Source organism: Euprymna scolopes, chromosome 6 (assembly GCF_053919585.1).
Source record: "Euprymna scolopes isolate OS-2025 chromosome 6, ASM5391958v1, whole genome shotgun sequence".
Taxonomy (NCBI): domain Eukaryota; kingdom Metazoa; phylum Mollusca; class Cephalopoda; order Sepiida; family Sepiolidae; genus Euprymna; species Euprymna scolopes.
Genome location: NC_136487.1, coordinates 42,942,817 through 42,970,377, shown reverse-complemented (window position 1 = coordinate 42,970,377; position 27,561 = coordinate 42,942,817). Strand labels below are relative to the sequence as shown.

Sequence of the window (27,561 nt, the reverse complement as noted above, 5' to 3'; positions counted from 1 at the left end):
TGACTGTGTTCATTTGCCATTATTTATGGTCTTGCATTTTCTTTTCATATCTTCTTAGAGTTGTCCAACGTTCTTTTCGCTGTTCAGTCTTAGGTCACTGTAAGTGTTGATATGCCCTTTTGCTTCTTCCAACATGCCCAAACCAGCAAAAACGTTTTGCCCTTATTAGGACATCAAGTTTTGAGATGGTCAGTTTCTCAAGTAGAAAGTCTGGCCTAATGTTCTGGATTTGATCTGACTTTATGTTACATATCCACTTAATCTTCACTCTGTCATTTCTGTAGAGTCATTAAGTAAAGTGAAAAAAAAATAAATAAAAGAAATTCTTTTCTAAATTCTGATAACCAGAAAAAAAAATAATACAGAAGAATAAACTAAAAAGAAAAACCGATGATGAGGGGAGGGTCTGTCATGATTTCTACATTGCTTATGATCTCACTCAGATTGTTCATGAACCCACCTATGTGCCTGATACTGATGGCTAGTATGCAAGTCTCCTAGACCTTTTTCTCACAACTGCCCCGAACTGTGTTCAGCTTCTGTTCTGTCTCCACTTGGATCTTCCAACCACTCTGTTGTATCAGTTAAGATAAAAATGAAATTTAATAAGTTCTCAGATGTACCTCTCCATCGTACAGTATATCGATATTTATGGCTGACTGGGGTAGCTTCCGTACATTTATATCAGATCTACCTCTGCATTCCATGTTTAAAAAGGATGTGTCCTCTATAGTATCAGACCTGATGGAATGGTTAATTGTAGGTATAGACTGTTTCATACCCTCGAAAAAGTTCCAGCAAAAACCTAATAGCTAGCCATGGTTTTCTCCAGAATGTGCTGTTGCCATTGTGCACAGAAATCACCTTTTCCATTACTTCCAACATAACAGATGTACTGAGACTAAAGCCGCTTTCAGGACTGCCAGCAACTACTGTAAAAAAGTAATAAAGAACACAAGAGACCTGTATGCTCAGTCCGTTAAGTCCAAAGTAGCTGAGCAGCGGCTTGGTTCCCACCAGTTTTGGCAAATAGCAAACAGAATCCTGAACAAAAGCGTGTGCTCTATCCCAACTATCATCAATGGACCTGAGGTAATCTTGTCAGCGTCAGACAAAGCCAAACTCTTTGCTAAGAACTTTGCAGCTAATTCTAACCTTTGCGATCAAGGCCGCCAACCTCCAATATTTCTTCCTGTATCGGAAAACATGCTATGTGATATACAAATATCTGTAAGTGATGTTGTCAAGTGACGGTAATCCAATTATAGTACTCAAAAAACTTTGTTGTCTTAAGGTGAATTGCTTCCCATCACCCTGGAAAATCTCATCAGTATGCCCTGTATTTAAGAATTCAGGTGATCGCTCATCTCCCTCTCAGTACATGCCAATAAGTCTCCTGTGCATCATGAGTAAGTTGCTGGAATCTGTGCTAAATAGAGAAGTAATCAACCATCTCAGCAAAAATAACCTTCTTAGTGACATGCAATATTGTTTCCGTTCTGCTAGATCTACAGCAGATGTGCTTACAGTTGTATTTCATAGGATTAGCAAATCTCTCGACGGAGGGCACATTTCTAGTGCAATTGCTCTTGACATATCAAAGGCCTTTGATTGACTATGGCATAAAGATTCATTTCACAAATCTCCAGCTACGGTATAGCTGGAAATGTCTTCTTAATTATTAAATCATTTCTCTCTGATAGATTCATAAGAGTAGTAGTTGATGAGCAGAAATCAGAAGCTCACAGTATTGATGCTGGGGTACCTCAGGGGTCCATCCAGGGCCCAACTCTCTTCCTGATCTACATTAATGATCTTCCAAATCACATCCTTACATCATTCATAGACATTTATGCTGATAACATTACTATCTATGGTAGCACATCTAAGACTGTAAACGACCAAGTTCTCTCTGATTCTCTCTCCTCTGATCTTGAGCAAGTGGTACAATGGGGAAAGAGGTGGCTTGTTACTTTTAATGCTTCTAAAACCAAGTTTTTATCTTTACATCATCAACGCTCTGATCCCCATCTGGCATCAATTTAAATGAATGGCTCTCGTTTTGGGGAGAGGTCATGTTTTGACAAACTTTTGGGCTTGACCTTTACTCCTGATCTGAAATGGAACACATACATTAAATCTGTTGCCAAGGCTGCTGGAAAAATGGTGGGATTCTTCTATTGATCCAGTAGATATCTCAGTCCTGATGCAATTCTCTATTTATATGAGAGCCAGGTATGTCCAAGGATGGAGTACTGTTACCACATCTGGGCAAGAGCTGCTAGAAAGGATTTATCCTGCCTTGATAGAGTTCAGAATAGACTTCGTAGCTTTGTAGGGGATGTCTTTTTCTCTTCCCTGCAACCTCTTTCTCACAGAAGAGATATTGCGGGTTTGTCTCTGCTTTATCGTTATTTTCATGGTAAGTGCTTGGCTGAGCTCCAATCTTTGGTTCCCCCATGTCAAACTTTCACAAGTAACACCCGTCTAGCAGAAACCACTATCAATAATTTCCCCCACTCTTTATCTGTGCCTAAACCTAAACGTAGATTCCATGAACAAAGCTTCTTACTTAGAACTGCACGCCTGTGGAATTGTCTTCAGTTGTCCTGCTTTCCAGTTGACTACAATATGGTTGTGTTCAAGTCTAACGTAAACAAGTTTTTGATGAGCCGTTCTATATAAGTTAACAAATTTACTGAGTTTCCATTTCTAACGATTACTTTATTGTCCAATTGTCTACTGTACACTCTTTAACCCTTATCCTCGAGTGGTCTCTTGGCCTTGATAAGTGGTGATACCTTTGTAAAAAAAAAAAAAATCGTTAAAAAATACACTGAAAAACATCATTTCATTCTGGGCAAAACAATAAAAATTATCAGTTTTTTAATAAACTTTGCAGCAAATAACCTACTTGATAACATTCAATATGGCTTCCATTCTACATCTACAGCTGATGTGCCAACTGTAATATCACACAAGATTAGTGGACCTCTTGATGGGAACTTTGTTTCTAGAGCAATAGCTTGACATATCAAAGAGATTTGATAATGTATGGCATAATGGTCTGCTTCACAACTACAAAATAGCTGGAAATGTCTTTTCAATTATTAAATGCTTTTTCTGTTATAGACTTATAAGAGTTGTCATCGATGGGCAGAAATAAAAGCTCATAGTATCAATGCTGGTGTCCCTCGGTTCCATCCTGGGCTTAACTCTCTTCCTGATCTTCATCAATGATCTCCCAAATTATATTCTTAGATTATTCATGCAGATGACACTACAATTTATGATAACACTTCAAAGGTAGGCAATGACCAAGATCTTTCTGATTCTCTCTCTTCTGATTTTGAGCATGTGGTGTAATGAGGATAATGGTGGCTGGTTAATTTTAATGCATCTAAAACAAAGTTTCTCTCTTTTCATCATCAAAGTTCTGACCTTCATCAGGACCCAATTGAAATAAATGGCTCTTGTTTTGGAGAAGCACCAAGTCTTGATAAGCTTTTGGGACTGACCTTCACTCCTGATCTGAAATGGAACACATACATCAACTCTGTTGTCAAGATCACTGGAAAAATAGTTGGGTCATTCTACCATTATAATAGATATCTCCTCTATCTGTATAAGAGCCAAGTACATCCTAAAAGGAAGTACTGTTGCCACATTTGGGCAGGAGCTGCTTGGTGTGCTCTATCCAGCCTTGATAGAGTTCAAAACCAGCTTTGAAATCTAATAGGTGATGCCCTTCTCTCTTCCCCGCAACATCTTTCCCACACACATTGCCAGCCTGTCTCTACTCTATCATTATTTTTATGTTAAGTGCTCATTTGAGCTCCAATCTATGCCCCCCCCCCCGCCCCTTGCCAAACTTTCACAAAAAGCACTCATCTAGCATTGTCAACAATTTCTTTCATTCTCTATCTGTGCCTAAATCTAAATGCAGATTCCATGACCAAAGCTTCTTTCCTAGAACTGCTCGCCAGTGGAACTCTGTTCTACTGGCCTGCTTCCCAGCCGACTACTATATAGTAACCTTCAAGTTCATTGTAAAAAGTTCTTGAGCTATTCCCTTCCCTTAAATAATCAAATTCTACCCAATTTCGACCATTAACGCTTACTATACTATTGGGTAAGTGGTAACTCCCTTGTAAAAAAAAAAAAAAATCACAAATTCACCAAAAACATTGCAATACCCCATATATTTGAAATTAAATGTTAAAAAGAAAAGCTTGATAGATATTTTCAAGAAACAATAAGTAAAAAATCATATACACCAAACATTTCTCTAATAAACAGGCACCATCTTTTACCTACCCACGCCAATAATACAACAATTTGCAACACTAAACAAACTGGGAATTCCAACAATAATTTACAAACTATAAAACAAACATTAAAAACAGCAACAGCAGGACATTTTCAAGATTTTGTCTATAAATAAATATACAACAAATAAATATGTGCGTGTGTATTTTTACATGGCCCTAAAAATAGGTCGATAATGCATATGTAGGAGAGGAAACTTTTGTAATGGGAGGCAACTTTCCAAACTACAAGGAAGCTAGTAATACCAGTAATACAGATACTGCTAAAATAGTAACAAAAAAATACTGCAATATATATATATATATATATATATATATATATACTAGCGGGACCTCTGGAAATTCCACAGGGGACTGATTCATATGTATATATTGATGTTGGCATTCTGTAGATATTCAGCGTAAATGGAGACGCTCTGATATTATTGTAGCTATTTTGTTAAAACTGCAAAAGTATTTATCCAAGCTAGCAGGGACGCCCGACGTAGTCAGGTTATAAAGTACGCTTAAATATGATATTTTCATTCTTGCAGATTTTGTATATATTATTATAGAGTTAATGTTCTATCGGTTTTTCTATATTATAAAGTTGCGATTTCTAAAATAAAAAATACATCTTTATGACTTGGGTTCATCAGCTTGAATCGAAACCGAATCCCAAACTTATGAAATATATATATATATATATATATATATATATATATATATATATAAAACTTTAGTTCTCTCAGCTATAATCGAAATCAAATCAAAACCAAAGCTTATGAAGAATTCTTGATAAAATTATTTATAAAAAAAATAGAATACTAAGGTAAGGTGTCACCAGCTAAAATCGAAATTGAAACCAAGACTTATGAAAAATTCTTGATAAAATCATTTTTAAAAATACATTATTGGAGTGCCATTAGCTATAATCGAAACCAAAACTTATGAGGAATTCTTGGTAAAATTATTTATAAAAAAATTAAATGACTTGAGTGCCATCAGCTATGATCGAAACCAAAACTTATGAAAAATTCTTGGTAAAATTATTTATTACAAGAAATGGCAGTACATAACAAACGGCCCAGATGTAAGTGTGACACAGAAAATAACACATACACTATCATATTAATATATATATATATATATATATATATATATATATATATATATATATATATATAACTACTTTATTTATTAACATAAATTTAATATACGAAAGTATAGATTTATGCGTAAACTTGAAGTATTTACTTCAAAAGTGCTCAATACGTAGGTAGAGCTAGTTAGTAATTTATAAAATATATATGGCGATTAAGCTACATTGAATATTCTGCGTTTCATCCAACTATAGGATTCGTCAGGCTTGGGCGTATAAGCCTGACGAATCCTATAGTTGGATGAAACGCAGAATATTCAGTGTAGCTTAATCGCCATATATATTTTATAAATTACTATATATATATATATATATATATATATATATATATATATATATATCGGTTGATCATTTACTTTAAACATTAATCAGTTTGTATATACCAATCATAATGAATTAAAAAATCTTTTTTATATAAAGGTTAAAAAAGTCCAAGCTCAATGAATATCTTTAGTAATACCAGAGCATATATAGTGTAATATTATAGTTCTTTGATCTTTAGAATTTTGAGAACTATTTAACAGATGTTTTGTTAAAATTTTGTTTTTTACTGCTCAGCCATTGGATACCAGGAAGAAATTTTGATTTTGAGTATAAAGGAATCACTTCTCATGTGGAAATATTTGTGGACAAATTACATGATCACTATTTTCCTAATTTTGTCAATTTCTTGTCTGGAGGCTCTATATGCATGATAAATGTGATCACTTTTTTAGATGTTGTTTTTTGGTATGTGGCTTCTGTGATTTTGCTGATGCAGTTAATTAAGAAAAAAAAATCCGTTGAAACAAGAAACAGGCAATTTTGACTAAAATTAACACCTTATACAACCTAACATCACAAGTGCATTTGAGAAGTTTTATTACCACACATGCAGAAAGGTCTGGCATATAAAATCAACAGTAGGTTCTTTGATATGACATGAGAATGTTAAAAATGAATGTTTCTGTTTAGAGCACAATTGAACCATGATACCTGACTATTGCATTTAAAACTTTAATTTAAGCCATTATATATAAAAATAAATTTATAAAATCAACGGTAGGTTTCTTACAGTGCAGTTTATTATGGGGAGGCATGTGAAGCTTTCTTCTGGTGCAACGTGGTGGGCCCCCAACTAGAGCAACTGATTAATCAATTTGATTGAAAAATGGGCGATTTCACTGATTTCGATGACAATAAAATATGGGAGGGTGAAACATTAATTGATTCTCATGAAATCATGGGCAACATTGGATCTCACTGCTAGTTTTATATAATGTAGATAATATAGAAATTAAAGATATAGAAATTTCAATGTTATTAGTGAAGATGACAGGCCTGACGAACTGTTCACATAACATGGCTGATCCTTGTTACAGCAAGCTGTTTCAAATTGTGATGACTGTTCTGGTACTCATGGCCAGGCCAGTATTGAGAAAGGATTCTCAGTAAATAAGGGAATAGAGATGAAGAACATGAAAGATGAGAATGTAGAAGCACAGAGGATCATCTGTGACCAGGTCAAGACAGCAGAAGTGTGTCGCATGCCAATAACTGTCCCTCAATAATTACAAGAAACCTTCTCTCCTACTAATAGCAATTGCCAAAAACACATTACCTGGAAGTACTTCCTTTAAACTCCTTAGCCTAACGTTCACAGAGAACATGAACTGGAATAGATACATTGAAAGCATTTCCAAAGCTGCTGCAAAGAAGGTGGGCTCTCTCTATCATGCTAGAAAACTACTTACACCTGAAAGTATTCTATACCTCTACAAGGCCATCATTCGCCCATGTATGGAGTACTGTTGTCACATTTGGGCTGGTGCATCTGCTACTTGTCTCTCGCTCCTGGACAGGGTTTAAAAGAGAGTCACCAACCTGATAGATCCTGAACTGTTATCTAGGCTTCAGCCTCTGTCCCATTGACGAAATGTTGCATTCCTCTGCCTGTTCTACAAGTACTTTAATGGTGAATGCACTGACGAACTACAAGCACTTGTACCCCCTCGATGTAAATAGTCCTGACAAACCTGACAAGCAGCTAAATCCCACCCCTACACAGAAATCCCTAGGTGTAAGAAAGCCTTCTACTCCATTAGTTTCTTTCCAAGAACTGCTAGACTTTGGAACTCCTTTCCAGGATTCTGCTTTCCCAACTGTACTGACATGCGGAAGTTCAAGTGTAATGTGAACAGACATCTTGGTGCTCATCTCCTTTCATAATATTCCGGCAACTTATGTCCCTGATAGTAGCTCCCTGTGCCTTGTTTGGGGTGAAAAAAAAAAGCTCTCATTGTTTCATGCTCCATGATGTAGGTATGAAATTTACCTGGAAAAGCAAAGATGAGAGGGAGAGAGAGAGACTCAAGAGACAAACACACCTTGAGCAGGTAGAAGAATTAAATAAGAAGAAATGAGACTGGAAAGTAGTGATATTATGTCATTGACTTTGTCAGCAGATGACCTTGTTCTGAAAGCAGAGAATTCTGGTAACTTGACTCTGTTGACAAAATCAAATGCTGTTGCAAAGTCAGCCTGTGAAAACAAAAACACACTAAACTGACTGAGCTCAAAGAAAAGCTTCAAATTAAACAAGAGCTGAAAATGATATAAAATCATTGGCAAGGTAGAAAGTAGTTAGTATAGTAGTGAGCTTAAGTTTTGTTGCGCATTATTATAGAAAACTTCCTTTAAAACTACTTCATGAAATAAAGAGGTAAATGAAAGTGACTTTTGTTGTCAATTACTAAGAGTTTTTGGTTTATTATATAATTCTTTATCTATATATCTTTAAAAGTGAAATTGCCTGTGTGTATACATTTCTGTACAAAACTACTCTGTCAATTTTCAGTCCACAGACTCAAGATTTGACATAAGGGGTAATGAGTTTTGGGAAAATCTTTTGAATTGGTTTTCGGCCAGAAATTTGGCTGTCAAGGGGTCAAAGTTCAATGATTTATTAAACTTTGAAAACTCTACCAAACTCTGCCAATTTTGGGCCTAAACAATGGAAATTTTAGATGTAGGTTACTTAGACATGGATCAAACTCTTTAATTTAATTTGAGCCCAAAACAATAAATGTTAAGGGGTCAAAGTTTTAAAAAATTGACCTCTGTGGTCTCTACCAAATTACTCAGCCAATTTTTGCTCTTAATATTTGAAATTTTACATAAAGTGTATTCAGACATAGGGCAAGCTTTTTTAATCGGTTTTTGGTCGAAAATTTGGCTGCCAAGGGGTCAAAGTTCAAATGATTTGACCATTGCAATCTCTAGCAAACTATTCAGCAAATTTTGGGTCTAAACATTTGAAATTTTACATAAAGGGTATTCAGACATGTAGCAAGCTTTTTAATCATTTTTTGGGCAAAAATTTAGCTGCCAAGAGGTCAAAGTTGAAAAAGTTGACCTTTGCAAACTCTATCAAACTCCTCCACCAATTTTGGGTCTAAACACTTGAAATTTTAGATGTAGGTTACCTGGACATGAGTCAAACATTTTAATATATATATATACATATGCACATAAAATTATGAACAGTACATAGGGCCCGAGCAAAGCCGGACTGAACTACTAATATATAAAATTTTATTTTGAAAACTTAAATTATGTCTGGAGAAGAGCTTGAAAAGTCTTTAAAAATGGTCATTGAAAATCTGTGTGAACCCTATTTAAATATCATTGGTTTCCTCTTCTCTTTTGTATTTAATGTCACTTTTCTCTAGTCCAGGGCTCAAACATTTTTATAGTAAACCTATTCTCCAATCCTCATTGTTCAGCAGATTAATTGTTCAATCACTTGTTTGCACGTTTTTCTTGATCAGCCAACCTTCCTGTGTAACATGATGAGGGAGCAATTTGCTCCCCATTGGGGAGGTTGAGACCCCCCTGGGACCTGAGGAAGACCGGGCAAATATACTAAGACTGTCTAATTGAATCCCAGACAACAGCAGGTATCAAAAATACTTGAATTAAAACAGATATATATATTTTTTTATTGTTAAAACCAGACATGTGTTTTGTTGTTTGAGAATGAGGGGACCGGAAATGTCAGAACAATGTGGAAATGAAACAGACCTATCTTGGTCTTGAGGACATCTGTTTCAAATGAGGGCTTTCTGAATGACAGGGGTTGACTTCTTGGAGTCGTGTGAAAATGATTTCATTTTGGCCCCAGATTTTCGAAACTATGGACGATTTGAGGAAGTACACACACGCAAATGTATCTGGGGTTTCCCCAGATACGTGGCTGGTTTTGATTGGTTCAGCAGATCGTCTGACCCCAACCCGTGACCTTAGTATAAAAAGCCAATACCCACTCGGAATTGACAGATTTTGTGCCAAATCTCGAGAAGAAATCTAAAAACGCCTGACGACCCCCTCTTTGTCATCCTGACCAGCCATCCAGTGACAAAGAAGACAGATTTGTGAAACTTAAAATGTTTTGGTAACTGAACGATGTATATATGGAATTAACTTTTAGTAGCTAGAAACCCTGATTTTGTCTGTCTGTCTGTCTTTTCGGCGCATGCAAAGCTTTGTTTTTGCTTTTCAGCAGAATTCAACACCAAGATGCCAAGAATTCATGTGGAGATCTCCCGATAGACTTGACATCACGAGCCACAGTTTCCGAAGAAGTTAGAGGTCAGTTCTTGACCTGAGCACGGGAGTCCTACCACACCTGTGTTTCAAGACACCCATGCTTCTGCAACTGTTTATCCAGAAGGATTAATGCTCCATATGACCATACCAGAGTAACATCTCTGCTGGGTAAATTCAAAGCTTCAGCAAATCCTCTGACCTGATGTGTTAAGTTTGTTTTGTTTTCACATTGTAGATCCATCTGATAATGGATCTGTCATTGCAATGCAAAAAAAAAAAAACTGGGTGAGGGTCCAGCATTTGCTGCTATATAACAGAACTGCTGTATAACATATTGTAGAAGAAGGTAATCCGTGACGCTATCAAAAGCAACAGCTCACAAAATTTTGCTATGCTTGATGTTGTACTTGGTTTACATCCACCACTTGCATTCAATATGTCTGCCAAGTAGCACAAAGAGTGATGTCATCTATCATCATCTCTTTGAATTTATGATTCTGTTTTCCTCAAAAATGATTTTTCTCCTTCCAGATTGGAATTGTCTTTTTACATTTCACTAAATTTCATCATGGAAAATCTTGAAGACCCTTTTACGGTGCCTGTGTTCGCTCTGTCACAAGATGATTCTGATTTGCAACTCTCTTCACTCACTGATATCAATTTAGAGAAAGCCATCCAGCTTCTTCATGATAAACAGAAAGAAAACAACGATCTGAGAGGTAAGTTTTCATTCTTGCATTTATTATTATGTAAAATGCACATCTTTGAAAACAATTTAAGTTACCAATTTTTAACCAATTGCTTTTATCTTTAGTTTTCTTTTAATTAAAAAATTCCAGTTGATACTGCAAATGTAAGGGAGATAACTAGGTTGTATTTTTTAACAAAACCTGACAAAACTAAGAGATGTGACAAGTTTCTATAGAGAAATTGGGCTGATTAAATATACTAATGTATATTTTGGTTAATGTCATGTAGAAACAAGAAATTATCTATTCATATTTCACATGAGTGTTTGGTGAAATATAACATTATTGTTTTATGTATGAATAAGCAAAACTGTTGAAAGCAGAAACTACAGCTGCTGAGGTCAGATATGAAAGTGTCTTATTCTACTTTTTTGCTTTGAGTTTGCTTCTACAATATAACATTTTATGACCAAGCTTGCTACAATTTTTACATGTTTTATTCTGAAACGGGCAGAATTTTTCCCGATGTAATTCTCCACATCGTTTACATGGTCTTTTGGGCAATTTCTTCTGTTTCTGTATGGTTGTCTCGTTTTGAAAATGTGGATAGCCATTTTCTTTTTTTCTCTTTTTTTAGATGAGTAATTCTTTGATTTTATACTGAGAATATAGTTGAACATATTCTTTTTCTTTTTTAGAGGAGCAATTTTTTAATGTATACTTTTCTGACGTATGCTACGCCAGATTCCTCTGTGTTTTTAGAATTGCTTCTCATGCTTATAACACTTTGGAAATCCTCTGCAAATTTCTGTAGAGTGAGATTGGGTCAACTTTTGAGTTTTGCTAGTACTCATTGTCTAATCTCTGCATTTTTTGCAGACTAGGCCTTGAGCGAAAATGAGACATTTAAAATCATCTGCCAATCATTCTGCTAGTCTAAATTTGTTACATTGTTTATTTACAACTGATGCAAATGCTAAATAATTTTTGTTGCCCCGCTTAGTCAAATTTAAACATTTTCACCTTTTGTGCAACAGTGATGTATTGGGACTGAAAAGTTCTGATAGGTTCCACAAACTCTAGATCCATGGTCTTTTAGGTAGAATGTAATCTACAAATCTACTGTGTTCAACAGTTCCTAGTTTGTGTAAAAGTAGACAAACATTTTTCACATTAGGTTAGTCTTTGCAATTAATGTGAAATAGGTCCTCATACCTTCTAAAAAAAGCGTTGAACATTTGGTTTAGTTCAGGAATATAGTTAAAGGTCTCTATGTTTTATATTGTGTGTTGCAAAAATGCTGTTACCGTCCATGTGAGATTTATTGATCAAGCTTTTGAGAAAGTAATTCCTGATTTTTTTTGTAGATGTTCTTCCATTTTTTTCTTCTTGTTGGATCAACGTTTCTTTAGCTTTCTACTGTAGTAAGATCCGTTACTTTCAATTATGTTTTTTTTTTTGACTTAGAATAAGAAGTAAACATTATCATTGCCAAAATATTAATTTTAAACATGTTTTTATTTACTTTCTCCTTTCTCTTTTTCAGAGGCTCTCAAAGACAACATTACATTGATGAAGCAACATTATAAAACAATGCTGGATTGGAAAAACAAAATTTCCGAGCGCAACACCATTAACAAAGAACGTTACACAGAATCCATGAATATTATTCAAGATTTAAAAGAAAAGAACTTGGAATTGGAACAGTCAGCACAGCAGCAAAAGGTTTTTGTTATTAAAATCATCAAATTCACCTCATAAATTTATCATGCCTTTTTTAATATCAGTTTTATTCATCAAATTTGTAGAAAAAGAAAAGATTTTTACATTGATAGGAACTTGATTATTTTGTAAATAAAATAAATTTGCGACAGAAAAGGGGAAGTGATGTCACAGGAAGGCCAAAGAATTTTGATCAAAGGTCATCAAATCTAAATCTGTTTTTAAGAGTATTTTGGAACAAATACATTGAGAACATTGCCAAGGCTGCTGCAAAGAAGATGTGCTCCCTCTACTTTGCTAGAAAATTACTCATACTAGAAAGCCTCCTGTATCTTTAGAAAAAGCCGCTATTTGCTCATGCATGGAGTATTGTTGCCACATCTAGGCTGGTACATCTACCACTAGTCTTTCTTAAACAGGGTCTAAAAAAGAGTCTCAACTCTAATAGGTTCTGCACTGTGAGCCAAGCTCCAATCTCTGTCCCATCACTGCAAGGTCGCATCCCTGTGCCTATTTTACAATCATTTTAATGAAATGCACTCTGATGAACTTGTATAGCACTTGTGCCCCCTCGATGTGCATACTCCCGACTAACCCAACAAGCAGCAAAATTTCACCCCTTCACTGTTGAGGTCCTTAGATGCAGAAAAGACTTTTATTCTAATAGTTTCTTCCCTAAAACTGCTAGACTTGGGAATTCCTTTCCTGTTTCCTGCTTCCCAGACTGTACTAACCTGCAGAAGTTTAAATGAACAGATATCTTGCTGCTCAACTCCCCATAGTTCCCTGTTAGACACAATCCCAAATTATAGTGTCTTATGTTCCATGTGGCAATATGCCTTGTTCGTGGTGAAAAAATTCACATGATGCATCCATTCTATAAAGTGTTAAGTTTTTTAAATACAAAAATTTAAGTTCTTGTCTAGATCTGTATGATCTACATAAACATGGCAAACTGAAAATGTCATATTCCAAAAATTACGTAAATTGATCAAGTAGTTTTATTTTTAACTAAGAAAATCAAATTTTATGAGTAAGCAAGGAGGGGCTTGTCCTGTGTCACCATCTTGAAGAAACAAAGGTAGATAACTCGACAATACTTCAAACTTTTAAGATCAGCCTTCTAATAACTATGAGTTCCCATTAATCAACTTTAAATTGTTAAAAAATTATTTTCTTTATGAAAATAAAACTACTTGCTCAATTTATGTGATTTTTGGAATATGATTTTTTCATTCCATCATGGGTATGTAAATTAAAGATTTTTCTGTACTTTTGTTTTTTAAAATATAAGGAATTCTGGACAACCACTAAATTTACTTTTGATATTTATTTGGAATTTTGAAAGAGATACAGCTTCTGGAAGGTTTTCACCAACGATGCCTCTGTTACATCACGGGAATCAAGTAGCAGGACTACACTGCCAATAATGAAGTCCTGGAGAGAGCACATGTCACCAGCATTGAGACCATGCTTCTGACCAGACAGCTTCGCTGGGCAGGACACCTGTCTTGAATGGATGACATTGCAAAGACTGCCCAAAGTTGTTGTTTTATGGTGAATTGTACCAGGGCAAATGGGACAGAGGTACTCCACATAAGCGTTACAAAGATCAGCTGAGATGACACCTGTGCGCAGTTGACATCCTAGAGAAAGACTGGGAAGGCAGGGCTGAAGACCTGAACAGTTGGAGGGCTTTGTCAAAACGAGGCATTGTGGTTTTTGAGATCAACAGAAGAAAGTTCATAGAGGACAAATGTAGGAGGAAAGTATTATCTGCCCAGGGCTCCTCTTTCTAGGAATTCCTATGTCCTGGGTGTCACAGAATGTGCATGCCAAGAATTGGTCTACACTGTCATCTAAGAGCATGCTGCCGGGGACAATCTTCCCATTGATCCTTGGATCCGAGGAACCAACCAAGAAGAGAATATGGGGAGGGGGAATTCTAGATAAGAAGAAACTGCCTCTCATGTTCCTTACTTATTCTGAAGACTTTTGAACACCAGTAATTTTATTATAACTTTTTGTTTTAATGAAAGAAAATAAAAAATCTTTATTTCAAAATATAGGTAAGAAGGTGACCTATAAACTGTAAAAATTGTTTGAAATTTGGTCACAAAATGAGTGAGCAGTGAAGCATTTACTTTTGATATTTATTTTGAATTTTGATTTTAAACATTTTCTCTTTTCTTTTTTTTTTTTTTTTACTAATGAAAAAAATTTTATTACTTTCTGATAATCACGTAATAAAAAAATTAATTTTTTGTTTTCTTCTTTTTAGATTCAATTTGAGCAAAAAATTGAAGAACTTGATGCTATCAATAAAAATCTGAAATCTGAAATTTCAACTATTGAAAAGAAATACCACAGCGAAAAGAACCGAAATGATCAGCTGCAGGGTGCAATTGGTGAACATGCGTCATCTGAAAATGCAGTTGAGGTAAATTGTTCATTCTTTTATTTAATCTTTTTCGCATGATTAATGTGAGTTAATTTGATTATTAGCTGATTGTGTAGATTGCAGGTGAAAACTTTTATTATGCCATGTTGAAATTAGTATAAAGTCTAAAAATTACAAAAAATGGACCAGTAGAAAAAAAATAATTACAAGTAAAAATAGAATTGAATTACCAAGTTTTATCATGTTTTAATGTAGAAGAGTTGTGCAAACAATTCAGAATGACAAACTGACTTATCTCCCTTGATTTAAATCAGGAGCTGCCATTTTTAAACAGAAGATAATTGTGGATGATTTTTTTTTTGTTAAAAATATATCTAACACATCCACTGGATCATTTTTCGTAATTTTTGGAATAATAAATAACATTACTTTTTACTAGGTATATGCAAAATGAATGGTGACTCCCCCCCCCCCTTCACTTAAAAATTCACCAAAATTTAGAAAATCAACCAATTTTAATGTAATTCTCAGTAAATATTAATGATCACAGAATATAATTAACCCACTATTTTTTTTTAAATCTTAGTGAAACTATATTATTTTATGTAAACAAAAAACACCTAAAACGAAAAAAAAACTCCTAAATTCTGTGTAAATGAAATCAATATGACTAAAAAAAACTAATTTCTCAAACTAACAATATTATCATTGAATTTAGCATTGTTAATTCAATATTTTTAGCAAAAAAATAATATGATTACAAAAAATTTCATGTGATTTTAATAAGTTTCTGGGGAAATTTTAAATGTAATATTAACGATTAATGTAATATTAATATGGTTAAGTGTTAGTTAATGTAATATTAATATGGTTAAGTGTTAGTTTTACTCATTTAGAACTGTTTTAATGCTTCACCATTCATTCATTTTGTGACCAAAATAACTTTTATTGGGTTTGTTTTACAATCCGAAGAGGTAGGAAAAAGTGGTTAAAAAAGAAATATATAACAAATAAGTATTACCAAAGGCAAGTTACTCTTCTACCTACCTCAATAAATTTTTGGTGTTGTAAATCTTTATTCTGTTAAAAAAAACAAGTAGTGTCGAGCGTTACATGAGAACAAGAAAAAATGTCCGCAATGTCTCTTGAAGTTTCACAATGATTTAAAAATAAAAAATTATACAAAATAGTGGTAGAAACTCACTCTATAATTGTCACGGTAATTTGAACCTGTGAAAATGAAATTTAATTGTACTAATTAGTTTAATATACTTGAAAACATTATAATTGTAATCTGTACAAAATTTCCTTTCATTTAATATGCTACAAGCCATATTTTGTTAATTTTTTTGAATTGTGTCATGGTAGCCATCTTGGATTTCCTAGTTGCCATCTTGGAATACCTGGTTGCCATCTTGGATTTTTCACAGTGTAATGATGACATTATAATATTTCACATGATCATAAAGCCTTACCTTCCATTTTTTAAACTGTTTTTATGATGCTTCTACTAAAAGCTGTTAAAATGAAACTTAATTATGCTAATTAGTTTAATGCACTTTAAAACAACTTTCATCTGTACAAAATTTCCTTTAATTTGATATGCTACAAGCCATATTTTGTTAATAATTTCTTTGAATCTTATCATAGTGGCCATCTTAGATTTCCCAGTCGCCATCTTGGATTTTTCATGGTTATAATGGCAAATGATAATGTCCATCAAAATAATACTTCCTATGATGATAAAGCCTTACTTACCATTTCTTTTAGCTGTTTTTATGATGTTTCTACTTAAAGCTGTTAAAATGAAATTGGAATATGCTAATTAGTATGTAAAGTACCAAGTCAGGTGGTCGTAAATAATGCCAACTGGACCTTCATGGTATTATGTTAAAAAATTCATCATAATATCTTAAAAAGATCTGAAGATACAACTTTTTAAAGATGGGTTAGTCTGTAAATTGTGCAAATTTCCTACCATTTTCAGTCACAAACTTATATGCATTTGAATAGGACTGACTAAGGCAAAATGTCCAGTGAACTACACATTTTTTGATGCTTTGAATTTTCATAACTCCAGTTCTAATGGTCCGATTTAAAAAAAAAACTAAAGATATTATTTCTTTGTTTGTTATGCTCTTTTCAATAATGCTTGATTTGAGTTTATTCAATCTAAAGAGAAAAATGGTGTGGTATTGCTAATGAAAAGTAATATGGTTAAGATTAAGCTTAGAAAAGTAAAAGGACTAGTTGTTAAAACTGGAAAAGTAAAAAAAAAAAAACAAGATATTCTAGTAAAAAATATAATAAATTTATAACTTAAAATGCAACATTAAGAATTAAAAAAAAATTCAATTTAGCATTATATATAAATTCTTAATACTGCAATATTTTAAGTTATAAATTTATATTTTTTAATAGAATATCTTTTTCTTTTCCAGTTTTAACAATTAGTTCTTTTACATTTGTAAGTTTAATCTTAACCATATTACTTTTTATGCTTGCATTTTTCTATGTAATCCATGATTTTTCCTTGTACGCATGAATGTGTAAACATCAATGCAAGAAATTTTTTTATAATCTTGAAAATAAAAAAATTGTAAAAGTATCGAGATTCTGGGTCACTTAGAACAACATAATTTAACAACTGGTATAATTTCCATTAATGGTTAATTTGAAGAAGTATGAATTAACAGAATGGCAAAAAAATAAAAAGTAAGTTTATACCTTTCATTATCAAATAATAATTTTCTTTCAAATTTGAATTCTATTTTATCATTAATAAATAATTGTTTTAGCTTATTTTTTTTAATGAATAATAAGATTTAAGAATACATTAAGTAATGTAATTCTTAAAATTGATTTTTTTAACCTTTTACAAATCTTTTATTTCAAAGTCTAAGGAAAAACATTGATAAACAAACGTTATCAATAATTTTAGAATATTCTTGAATAAAGAACTTATGCCAAGTTAAATTTTTTGAGAGAAAAATAAAGAAATTCTTACTTGTGTACATTAAAAAATATTTTAATTAAATAATCATTTCCTGTTTTATTACAACAAAATTAAATAAACAAAATTATTGCACTTCCTGTGATCTGTAATTTTATGAAAATCCGTGGGATTTTTGTTTACGTTTGAGCAAGACTTCTTTATAACGTGAATAATCGCTTCTTTTTGTTTATTATGCAATTTTTAGTTTAAAAAAGTATGTACACTTTTATTTGGTATCTTAATATTTTAATTCACTAATTATCATTGAAACAGTTTCAGAAAACTGATAATTATTTTTCCAGTCAATTTATTTGAACTTAAAATTCCAACAAATTTTTGTGTTTTTTTTTTCTTTTCAACATTTTTCACTGTAAATTTTTTTAACATGTAAATATACATTTATTTTTCCTTTTAGAAATTAACTTTGGTCTGTTATCTTTCAAACACAATCAAAATTTAGATGTAAGCTAAAAGAAATAATTATGATAAGCCTCTTTTAAGACGTATAGGGAACTTGGGGGGGGGCATTTTTGTCGGTACATACTTTTTACATTACAATAGAAAACGTTTTGGGAATAATAAATTTGTGACCAAACATTTATTGTATAAATGAAGAATTTGCATGTAATTATTATTTTCAGGCATTAGTTACAAACTTTATATTGCTTTCTTTAGTGTTTACAAAATATATCAAATCGATACAGACCCAAATTAATATGGAAATAAAAAATACTTGACGCACTTTCCATTTTATAAACATATCACACATTTTTAAACTAAATTAACTATGGTTCGTTAAAAAAAACGAAAAAATATTCTTTCTACCATTCACCAATAAGTGCCATTGTCAAGATATTACATAGAAATAAGGTTAGAGGTTACATCGGCTGAATAAAAAAGAAAGAAAATGAAAACAACAACAACAACATATTTTTAAAATGGATCGATTAGAGGAATGCATTAGCTTTTCAGTTAAAAAAATGAGAAAGATATGGAAAATTATGAAGATGTAATTGAGAAAAACAGAAAATATGATCGCACATTTATTTCTGGTTCGAGTCTCAAGAGTTTCTTATTAACTAAACCTCACATTATAATTTAATTTAAGGTGAGTAGAAAGTGAACCTTGGGTTTATTTCCAGCAGCCTTGTAACTCTTGCTTCCCTTATTTTGTCCTTTAGTTCTCATATTCCATGAGTGATGTTTCTGACAAAGAGGAAAGAATTGCTATTCTCGGGGTCAGAATCTATTCCATCTAACACTTATCATTGACAAGATTTTGACCTTAAAGTACTATTTTTTTTTCTTTGTTTTTTTAGCCTACATCAAGTGACTTCATGCCTTGTCTGAAGCGATTTCTATAAAAAAAACATTGTGAGAATAATAACCAAGATGAGAACAGTAGTCTGAACAATCCAAATAATGCAAATTGTTGTTTGTACTAAATGTGCCAAGATAATCATTTTTTTTTTTCAATGTGCATTGATTAATTCAAAGACCCTTTTGTTTTCCTCAGAATATCATATTTATCACAACTGCGTATGACGACAATTTTAATATGGTTTTTGAACGGTGCATATCATTTAAAACATAAAAATGAATGTTTTCCTGATTGTGTAAAAAAAAAAAGTTTTAAAGAAATCATTTTGTTTTTATTTTTTCTAGGTTCTTGTGGCACACACGGAAGAAAGCTCTGAGAAAATATCTCAAATGGAACAGATGCTCCAAGATTGTGAAGTCCAGAAAAATAATCTTGAAATAACAAACACTCATCTCACGAATGATGTGCGGACTTTTAAAGAACATACAGATCAATTAATTAATGACTTGAAAAATATGTCTTTAATTAAGGAAACGATACAACTGGAAAACAATAAACTTACAGAAGAAAATGTGTATTTGCGTCGGGAATATCAGGTGTGTTTTTATATTCTAAATTAGTGGTCGACAATTGGTGGCCCACTGACAACTTGAGAGTTATAGACTACTGACGGTTCATGGACAACTAATGGTTCACAGACTATTAGTATATGGTCGTCCATGGACTATTGGTAGTTCATGGATAACTTGTGGTCCATGAGCTACTTGTGGTTCACACATTTATGATAGTCTATAGAAACATGAATAAATGTCAAAACATTTAAAATGTATAATACTTGAATTAACTTCATGTTTTCAATTTGTTTTATTTAAATGATTACACTATAACTTTGTTAGTTTTAGGAGATGGATTTCATGTAAATAAATGGTTAAGTTCAAAATTGCATATAAGATGCATGCAAAGAAGGTCAGATGTTACATTGGACAAAACGTGATGAGAACAGTATTCCCCCATAATCCAAATTACATCCAAGATAAGAACAGTAGTCCAAATAATCCAACATTAGAACAATAGTTCAAATAATCTAAGTAGAATTCAAGATGAAAACAATAGTCCAAATAATCCAAATAATATCCAAGATTAGAACAGTTATTCAAATAATTGAAATTACGTCAAAGATTAGAACAGTTATTCAAATAATTGAAATTACATCCGGGATTAGAACAGTAATTCAAATAATTGAAATTACGTCCAAGATTGGAACAGTTATTCAAATCATTGAAATCACGTCCAAGATTAGAACAGTTATTCAAATCATTGAAATTACGTCGAAGATTGGAACAGTAATTCAAATAATTGAAATTACGTCCAAGATTGGAACAGCTATTCAAATCATTGAAATTACATTCGGGATTAGAACAGTAATTCAAATAATTGAAATTACATCCAAGATTGGAACAGTTATTCAAATAATTGAAATTACATCCGGGATTAGAACAGTTATTCAAATAATTGAAATTACGTCCAAGATTGGAACAGTTATTCAAATAATTGAAATTACGTCCAAGATTGGAACAGTTATTCAAATAATTGAAATTACATCCAGGATTAGAATGGTAATTCAAATAATTGAAATTACATCAAAGATTAGAACAGTTATTCAAATAATTGAAATTATGTCCAAGATTGGAACAGTTATTCAAATAATTGAAATTATATCCAGGATTAGAACAGTTATCCAAATAATCAAAATATTATCCAAGATAAGAATAGAGATTCATATAATCCAAATTACATCCAAGATTAAAACAGTATTCCAAATTATCTAAATAACATCTAAGGCAAGTACAATAGTTAAAATAATATGAATAGCATCCAAGATGAGAACAGTAGTCCAAATAATCTAATAAGATAAAAGTTTACATTTAGTGGTCTATGAAGTTCAAAAGATTGGTAACCACTATGCTAGACTATTTTTCAGGTAGATGTGAAATCTTCTAAAAGAACAGAGGTTTTTCAATGTAATAATTCCATTTTAATAAATAATCCTAATGAAATTGTGTACAGTTCTCAGGTGAACTACAACTCATCAAAAGTTCACTGTACATGTCTGTATGAAAGGGAAACAGCAAAGGTAGATTTAACAAATTTTAGGAAACATGAGGATTTCAAGACGCAGTATTTTGGCAGGCAGTTTCATCCATGCTTTAGCAATTCTGACCATGAAAATGTTTCAGAAAGGTATAAGAGCTATAATGTTTTTTGATTTTGTAAGTATGCTAATATGTATTAGACACACAGAGATCAAAAACATGTTTTGAGTTGTTATGGAGATGCTTAATAATTTTGTTAGTGTTTACTAAATCAGTTGTTTGATGTTGGAGCTTTAATGAATCAAATTCCAGAAAAAAAAATGTTTTGTATATGGTAAGTGTGATGGAGGGTATTTACTTGGCTGCATGTCTCTAAACATTTTTTAATTGGTTAATGTTGTTGAAAAATGGGGATTGCAAACTGAATTGAATGGCTGTATACAATTTTAAATAGATGACTGGAGAAAGGCTAAAAAAGGGTGTTGCTAAGTGATGCCAAAACACCCTCTGCATTCTTAACAAATTTAGGGATGTGCTTTTCCAACATCCAATTGCTGTTGATATTAATGCCCAGGTCACATTCACAAGAAAACCTTCATATTAATATTATGGAAACAGTTAATAGTTGTATAGGATTTTTTTACTCTTTTTCTTCACAAACAAGGCATATTGCATCTTGAACATAAGGAGCTACGTATGTGGTATTGTCCAACAGGGCACTTTAGCAAGCTGAGCAGTGAAATGTCTGTTCACATTATAAACTTCTGCAGATTAGTCCAGACAAGGGAAAAGGAAACAGGGAGGAAATTCAAAAGTCTAGCAGTCCAATGGGAAAACCGATTAGAGTTGAAGGTTTTCTGGCATCTAGTGACCTCAATAGTGAAGGGGTGGGATTTTGTTGCTTGTCAGGTTAGTCAGGTGTATGTACATCAAGCAGGCACAAGTTCTATGATTTCATCAGAGCACATTCAATCAAAGTATTTGTAAAATAAGTACAAGAATGCAATATTGTGGTCAATGAAACGGGGGGAGGGGTTGAAACTTGGTTGATAGATTTGAGACATTTTTGACCCTGTCCAACTAATGGTAAATGCATCAGCCCAGATGTGGAAATTTTAAATTCAATGTACAAGATTATGAAATTCACTCTTATATTACAAATTCTCTTTTAACTCCCATACATAATAAAATAAATAAACCTTTTTTTATTTTCGTTTTGTTATGGAAATTTTCATTTGTATTTGTTAATTCTTGCAGGTTCTTTTAACAAAACACTCTTCCAAAAATGCAAGAACTGAAGATTTGAATAGCAAAATGGAAGATTATGAATTAGCATCTTATGAGAAATTGTCCAATTTTTGGAATGACACTTACCCACCCACGACCGCCGTTGAAGGAAGTTCAAGTTTATTGGATAATTCAAGTAAAGGAAATGAAAGTCACATGTCAGGAATCATGAGTCAGCTGAACCAGGAAAGATCGCAAGTTGATATTTTGCGAGTTAAGAATAAATCTCTCGAGAAAAGAGTAAGTCTTTTATTTGGTATTTTTTACAAATAGATATTCAAGAAAATTTTGTTACTTACATCAATTCTGAGTTTCACTAGGGACTTCCGATTGTTAATGAACTTAACTAACTTAACTAAACAAACCGAATGTATTATTAGTTATTTTTATTTTTTTGCAAAAATATAACAAAAGAAATTGTTGATTTTATTTTGTATTTAAGTCTATGCTGTAAGGCTGTTTAAGTTTTTTTTTTTTTTTTTTTTTTTTTACACAGTGATCACCACTTATCAAGGCCCAGAAGCCACTCATGGATAAGGGTTATTGCAAGTACATTACATTAGTGTGGAGATTTGATGAAGTGTTTAATTAAGGGGGCGGTTCATTAGGAATTTGTTAACATTGGACTTGAAGACATCCAAGTTGTAGTCCGGAGGGAAGCAGGCAGACGGAACAGAGTTCCACAGGCATGCAGTTCTAAGAAAGAAGCTTTGTTCATGGAATCCGCGTTTTGATTTAGGCACAGATATAAAGTGGGGGGAATTTTTCACAGTGGATTCAGCTAGACTGGTGTTTTTCGTGAAAGATTGGTGAGGGGAGACCAGAGATTGGAGTTCAGACGAGCACCTGCCATGAAAATAACGATAAAACAAGGATAGGCTCGCAACGTCTCTTCTGTAGAAGAGAGGTTGCAGGGTAGAGAAAAGGGCATCCCCCACTTAGCCACGAAGTCTATTTTGTACTCTGTCAAGGCAGGATAGGCTGTTTTTGGCCGCTCCTGCCCAGATATGGCAACAGTATTCCATCCTTGGACGTACTTGGCTTTTATATAGATAGAGAATTGTATCAGTAGTGAGATATCTTCTGGAGCGGTAGAAGGATCCCACCATCTTTCCAGCGACCTTAGCAACAGACTTGATGTACGTGTTCCATTTCAGATCAGGAGTAAAGGTCAAACCCAGAAGCTTGTCAAAACATGGGGCCTCACCCAGATGAGAGCCATCCATCACAATTGATGCCAGCTGGGGATCAGAGCGTTGATGATGTAAGGATAGGAGTTTGGTTTTGGATGCATTAAAGGTAACCAGCCACATCTTCCCCCACTGAACCATGCGCTTGAGATCAGAGGAACCTAACCTAACCAAACCTAACTGGGATTTTGTACCGTAACTCTAAATTAACCCTTTTAGTAAAAGTGAAATCTATCCACCTAACACTTATGGCTGGCTAATTTTTGACCTTGAAGTGTTTTTTTTTTTTGTTTTTTTTTAGCTCCTTACATCAAGTGACTTTATACCTTGCCTAGAAACAAACAACTAAAAGATACCTGAAAAGTTGCAAACATAATAAAGGGATCTAAAAAAAAAATGTCAAAGTCAGAACTTGATCTTTCAAATTGATTGAGAAATTGTCTTCTGCCAAGTAACTGTGTATTTTTTATTTATATACTAGGAGATATTCCCAGCATTGCCTTGTATTAAACATAACATAAAATTCTTTTAAAAAATGTAGTAAAACTGAGACATGTGCATGCAAGTATTATGTTTTTTCTCAACAGTTCACTTCTTGTAAGTAAAAAAAAAAAATACTTGAGCTGAAATCAAAACCAAAACCTAAAAACAGTGACTCAAGTACGATAGCCATTACACCAGCTTGCCATGATCTTTGAAAAATGTTTTTAAACCTTATGAAATAGTTGACAAATATATAAAATCCGATGACTCCTAAGTACCAATTTTTTAATTTTGGCCCATTAGCAGCTCTTTTTTCTGGATGAAAACTGATTCAAAAGTTTTCCACATATCTGAATAACCTATATACTAAATTTCAACTCTGTAGATCAAAAATTCATTGAGTATATAGGTTGAGAAGTGTCCTCACACACACACATTCTCACTTTTATAGATACATAGATTTTAGTAAAAGCTGAAGTTTGATTCAACATTCTCCATTCGTACGTAAAACTGTTTACATTATGCTTGCAAGTCTCTAGATACCTATTCCTAAAATGTACCTTTATATATATATATTTTTTTTTTGTTGTAATTGGATTTAGAATATTAAAATCTGTTACTTTTTTTTTTTTTTACTTTGTTGTTGTTGTTGTTGTTGTTAAGCAAGTCAAACTTTTGAATAAAGCTCATGAAGTGTGTTCCTCAGGTTGTCTGGTTTTCATAAAGTTCTCCTATTCACTAATCTGCAAAATTATAGATTTTTACCCCTAACACTGAAAGCAGTAAGATTCAATGCTTGTATATGAAATCAATACAATTTGGCACAGAACACACAAAAGAAACATTGCCACTCTCAATCCATTGATATATGGTTCCACACCTGACATGTCTTTGCTTGCCACAGAAATAACCAGAGGATGACAGATCCTGATACTGACTCTTCCTAAATTTTCACTAGAGCCTTGTGACCTTTGCTAGCATGCAGGTGCACACGTTGTCAATAGAAGTTTGAAGCCTGTCAGCCTTAACCTCTCAATCTCCCTGCACTTAACTTGACATAAGCAATTCGTTCAAGCCAATACCATGTTAACCATGTTATTGATACACAACACAGAGAGATCAAAGATATCTGAGATTAGTGTCTTGTAGACATTCAAACTCGAGATACTTTTTGTACTTCATTTAATCTAGTTTTTTTTTTTTTGTTTTTTTATAATTATTTAGAGTTGGTAAGATTGTATTTTGTTTTTATTCATTTATAGAGAGAATGTCACATAGCAGTAGTTTATTCTCTTTTCTCTTTCTTTCTATCATTGTTAACAACCGTAATAGATCTGTCATGATACATGTTGATTTGTTTCAAAGTTTTTCAAAATATTTAAAAGAGAAATTTTAATCAATGCAATTTCATGAGTTGTTTAATCACTTGCTTGCAAATGATTGGTAAATATTTAAAATGAAAGTTTTTTTTTGTGTTTTTTACTTTACTCTTTGCCATTTTCTCTTCAAATCTGTTCAGCTTTTGTTTCAGTGAAGGACTAATTGATTTGGTGGAAAATTTGGTTTTCTTTGATTTTAATTTAATTGTTAGTTCCTTATTAATTTAATGGTTAGTTTATTATGGATTTTTATTTTATTATTAATTTGATTATTAGTTTATTATTCTTGACAATGTTTATATAAAGTTTTTATCTTTTCTAGATTCAAAATATGCAAGATGAAATTGAAACGAAAAACAAAGAATTAAAAAGAGAACATTTTGAGGAAATTCAGAAACTCCAAAAAGATTATCAAACTGAAATTGAAACGTTATGTAAAAATAATCCTGATAGAAAAGTTGTAGAGGTAAACAATTATTTGATTTTATATATATATATATTTGTTTATAACATATTCTAAACAATAAAAAAAAACTGTTCTTATTTTTATCTTTTGCATGTGTTATAACAAATATGAAGAAATGAATTGGATGAAAATGATTTTGTAAATCAACAATAATGATAACTATTTATTACATAAATAATAACTGAAAAAGAATTACTTAAAAAATGAGTATCTATTTGTTTGTAGCTAAGTGAATATCCATTGAATATTTCCTTGTTATTAGTTGCTCAATTAAACAACAGATAACTTTGTTTTCCAAAATACTGTTTTGATTAAGAGAGATAAGGGATAAAGAGTTACCCTCTCCCTTTTTCCCTTAGCACAAAATTCAACAGAGTCTTGGTCATTCTTAAAATGATTTTTCCCTGTTGACCATGGTATGTTGATGGTCTTGTGCAGTTCTAGGAGGTCTATCTTCCCAGGCTTGAGATGAGGTTAGTTTATTACTAATTGCTTGAGGTGCCTCTACTATGGAATGCTGATGAGGCTGCTCAGGCATTTTTGCAGGCCAGAATGTTCTTCCTCTAGACTGCTGGCTCTTCAATCTCATTTTCTGACCCTTGTGTCACATCTTCCCACCCTGGGAGGAAAATAAATAGCTGTAAACACTATATTTCTCAAAACGAGGTCTGTTCCCTCTAACAATATGAAAATAGAGCAAAATTATTTTTCTCTTTTGAAAAATCGATTTTCAATATTATTTACCTTCTCTTCTAATATAATGTGACCCTCACAATCCTTTCTGCAATTCAACCATAGTTGGAACAAATAAACTGCCCTTGTTTTGGTTGTGATGGCTCTCTTCAGTTCAGCAATAAGCTAGGAATTATTTTCATAGATATTATCTTCAAAATAACCCCTGATAAAAATCTGGGTGATTAAAACTGAGTGTGAAACCAATTCAGTATCACACCTCCTACTGATAAGACGACCACTAAAGGGCCACTCCCTATCATTGAATGGCGATAAAACAAAAACTGTTGTATATTTATGACTGAAACTTAGTGGACAAGTCAGACATAGACTGAAGTTTTTTTTTTTTTTTTTTTTTTTACCAAATATGGTTATATTACAGAAAGGATTGTATTATTAAGTTTCATAGACATCATTTCTTTTCTTCATGACTTATCACCAAATATTGTCATTCTTATCAATTTAGATTAATAGTTTTAGTCATTTTTAATTTAAAATCTAAATATGTAATCATTTTTTTGTATAATTTCTTTGTTTTTATTTGATGTTATTTATATATTTTTGCTTTGTTCTGTTTATCGAATTGTTAAAAGTTTTCAATGAATATTAATATTATATTTCTGAATTTTTGAGATAAAGATTGTAATATTTTGGACTATTGTTCTCATCTTGAGTGTTATTTTCACGTTTTAGTCCATGTATCCTCAGACCTTCGTTGGGTGTGTCTTGAACTCAAGAAGCTTTCTG

The 27,561-nt window shown here is 32.6% G+C and overlaps 1 protein-coding gene across 2 annotated transcripts in view; it reads left to right on the top strand.

The window, feature by feature from the left end:
* Positions 1 to 27,561, top strand: part of LOC145277616 (uncharacterized) — a 73,449-nt gene that overhangs the window by 22,435 nt on the left and 23,453 nt on the right. For both annotated transcript variants that reach the window (XM_080129149.1, XM_080129148.1), the window contains exons 2-7: positions 10,588 to 10,775; positions 12,292 to 12,470; positions 14,749 to 14,907; positions 19,529 to 19,780; positions 22,535 to 22,804; positions 25,939 to 26,082. In XM_080129149.1, coding sequence (XP_079985275.1) covers positions 10,625 to 10,775; positions 12,292 to 12,470; positions 14,749 to 14,907; positions 19,529 to 19,780; positions 22,535 to 22,804; positions 25,939 to 26,082 — 1,155 coding nt within the window. In that variant the 5' untranslated portion in view covers positions 10,588 to 10,624. The remainder of the gene's footprint in view (positions 1 to 10,587; positions 10,776 to 12,291; positions 12,471 to 14,748; positions 14,908 to 19,528; positions 19,781 to 22,534; positions 22,805 to 25,938; positions 26,083 to 27,561) is intronic.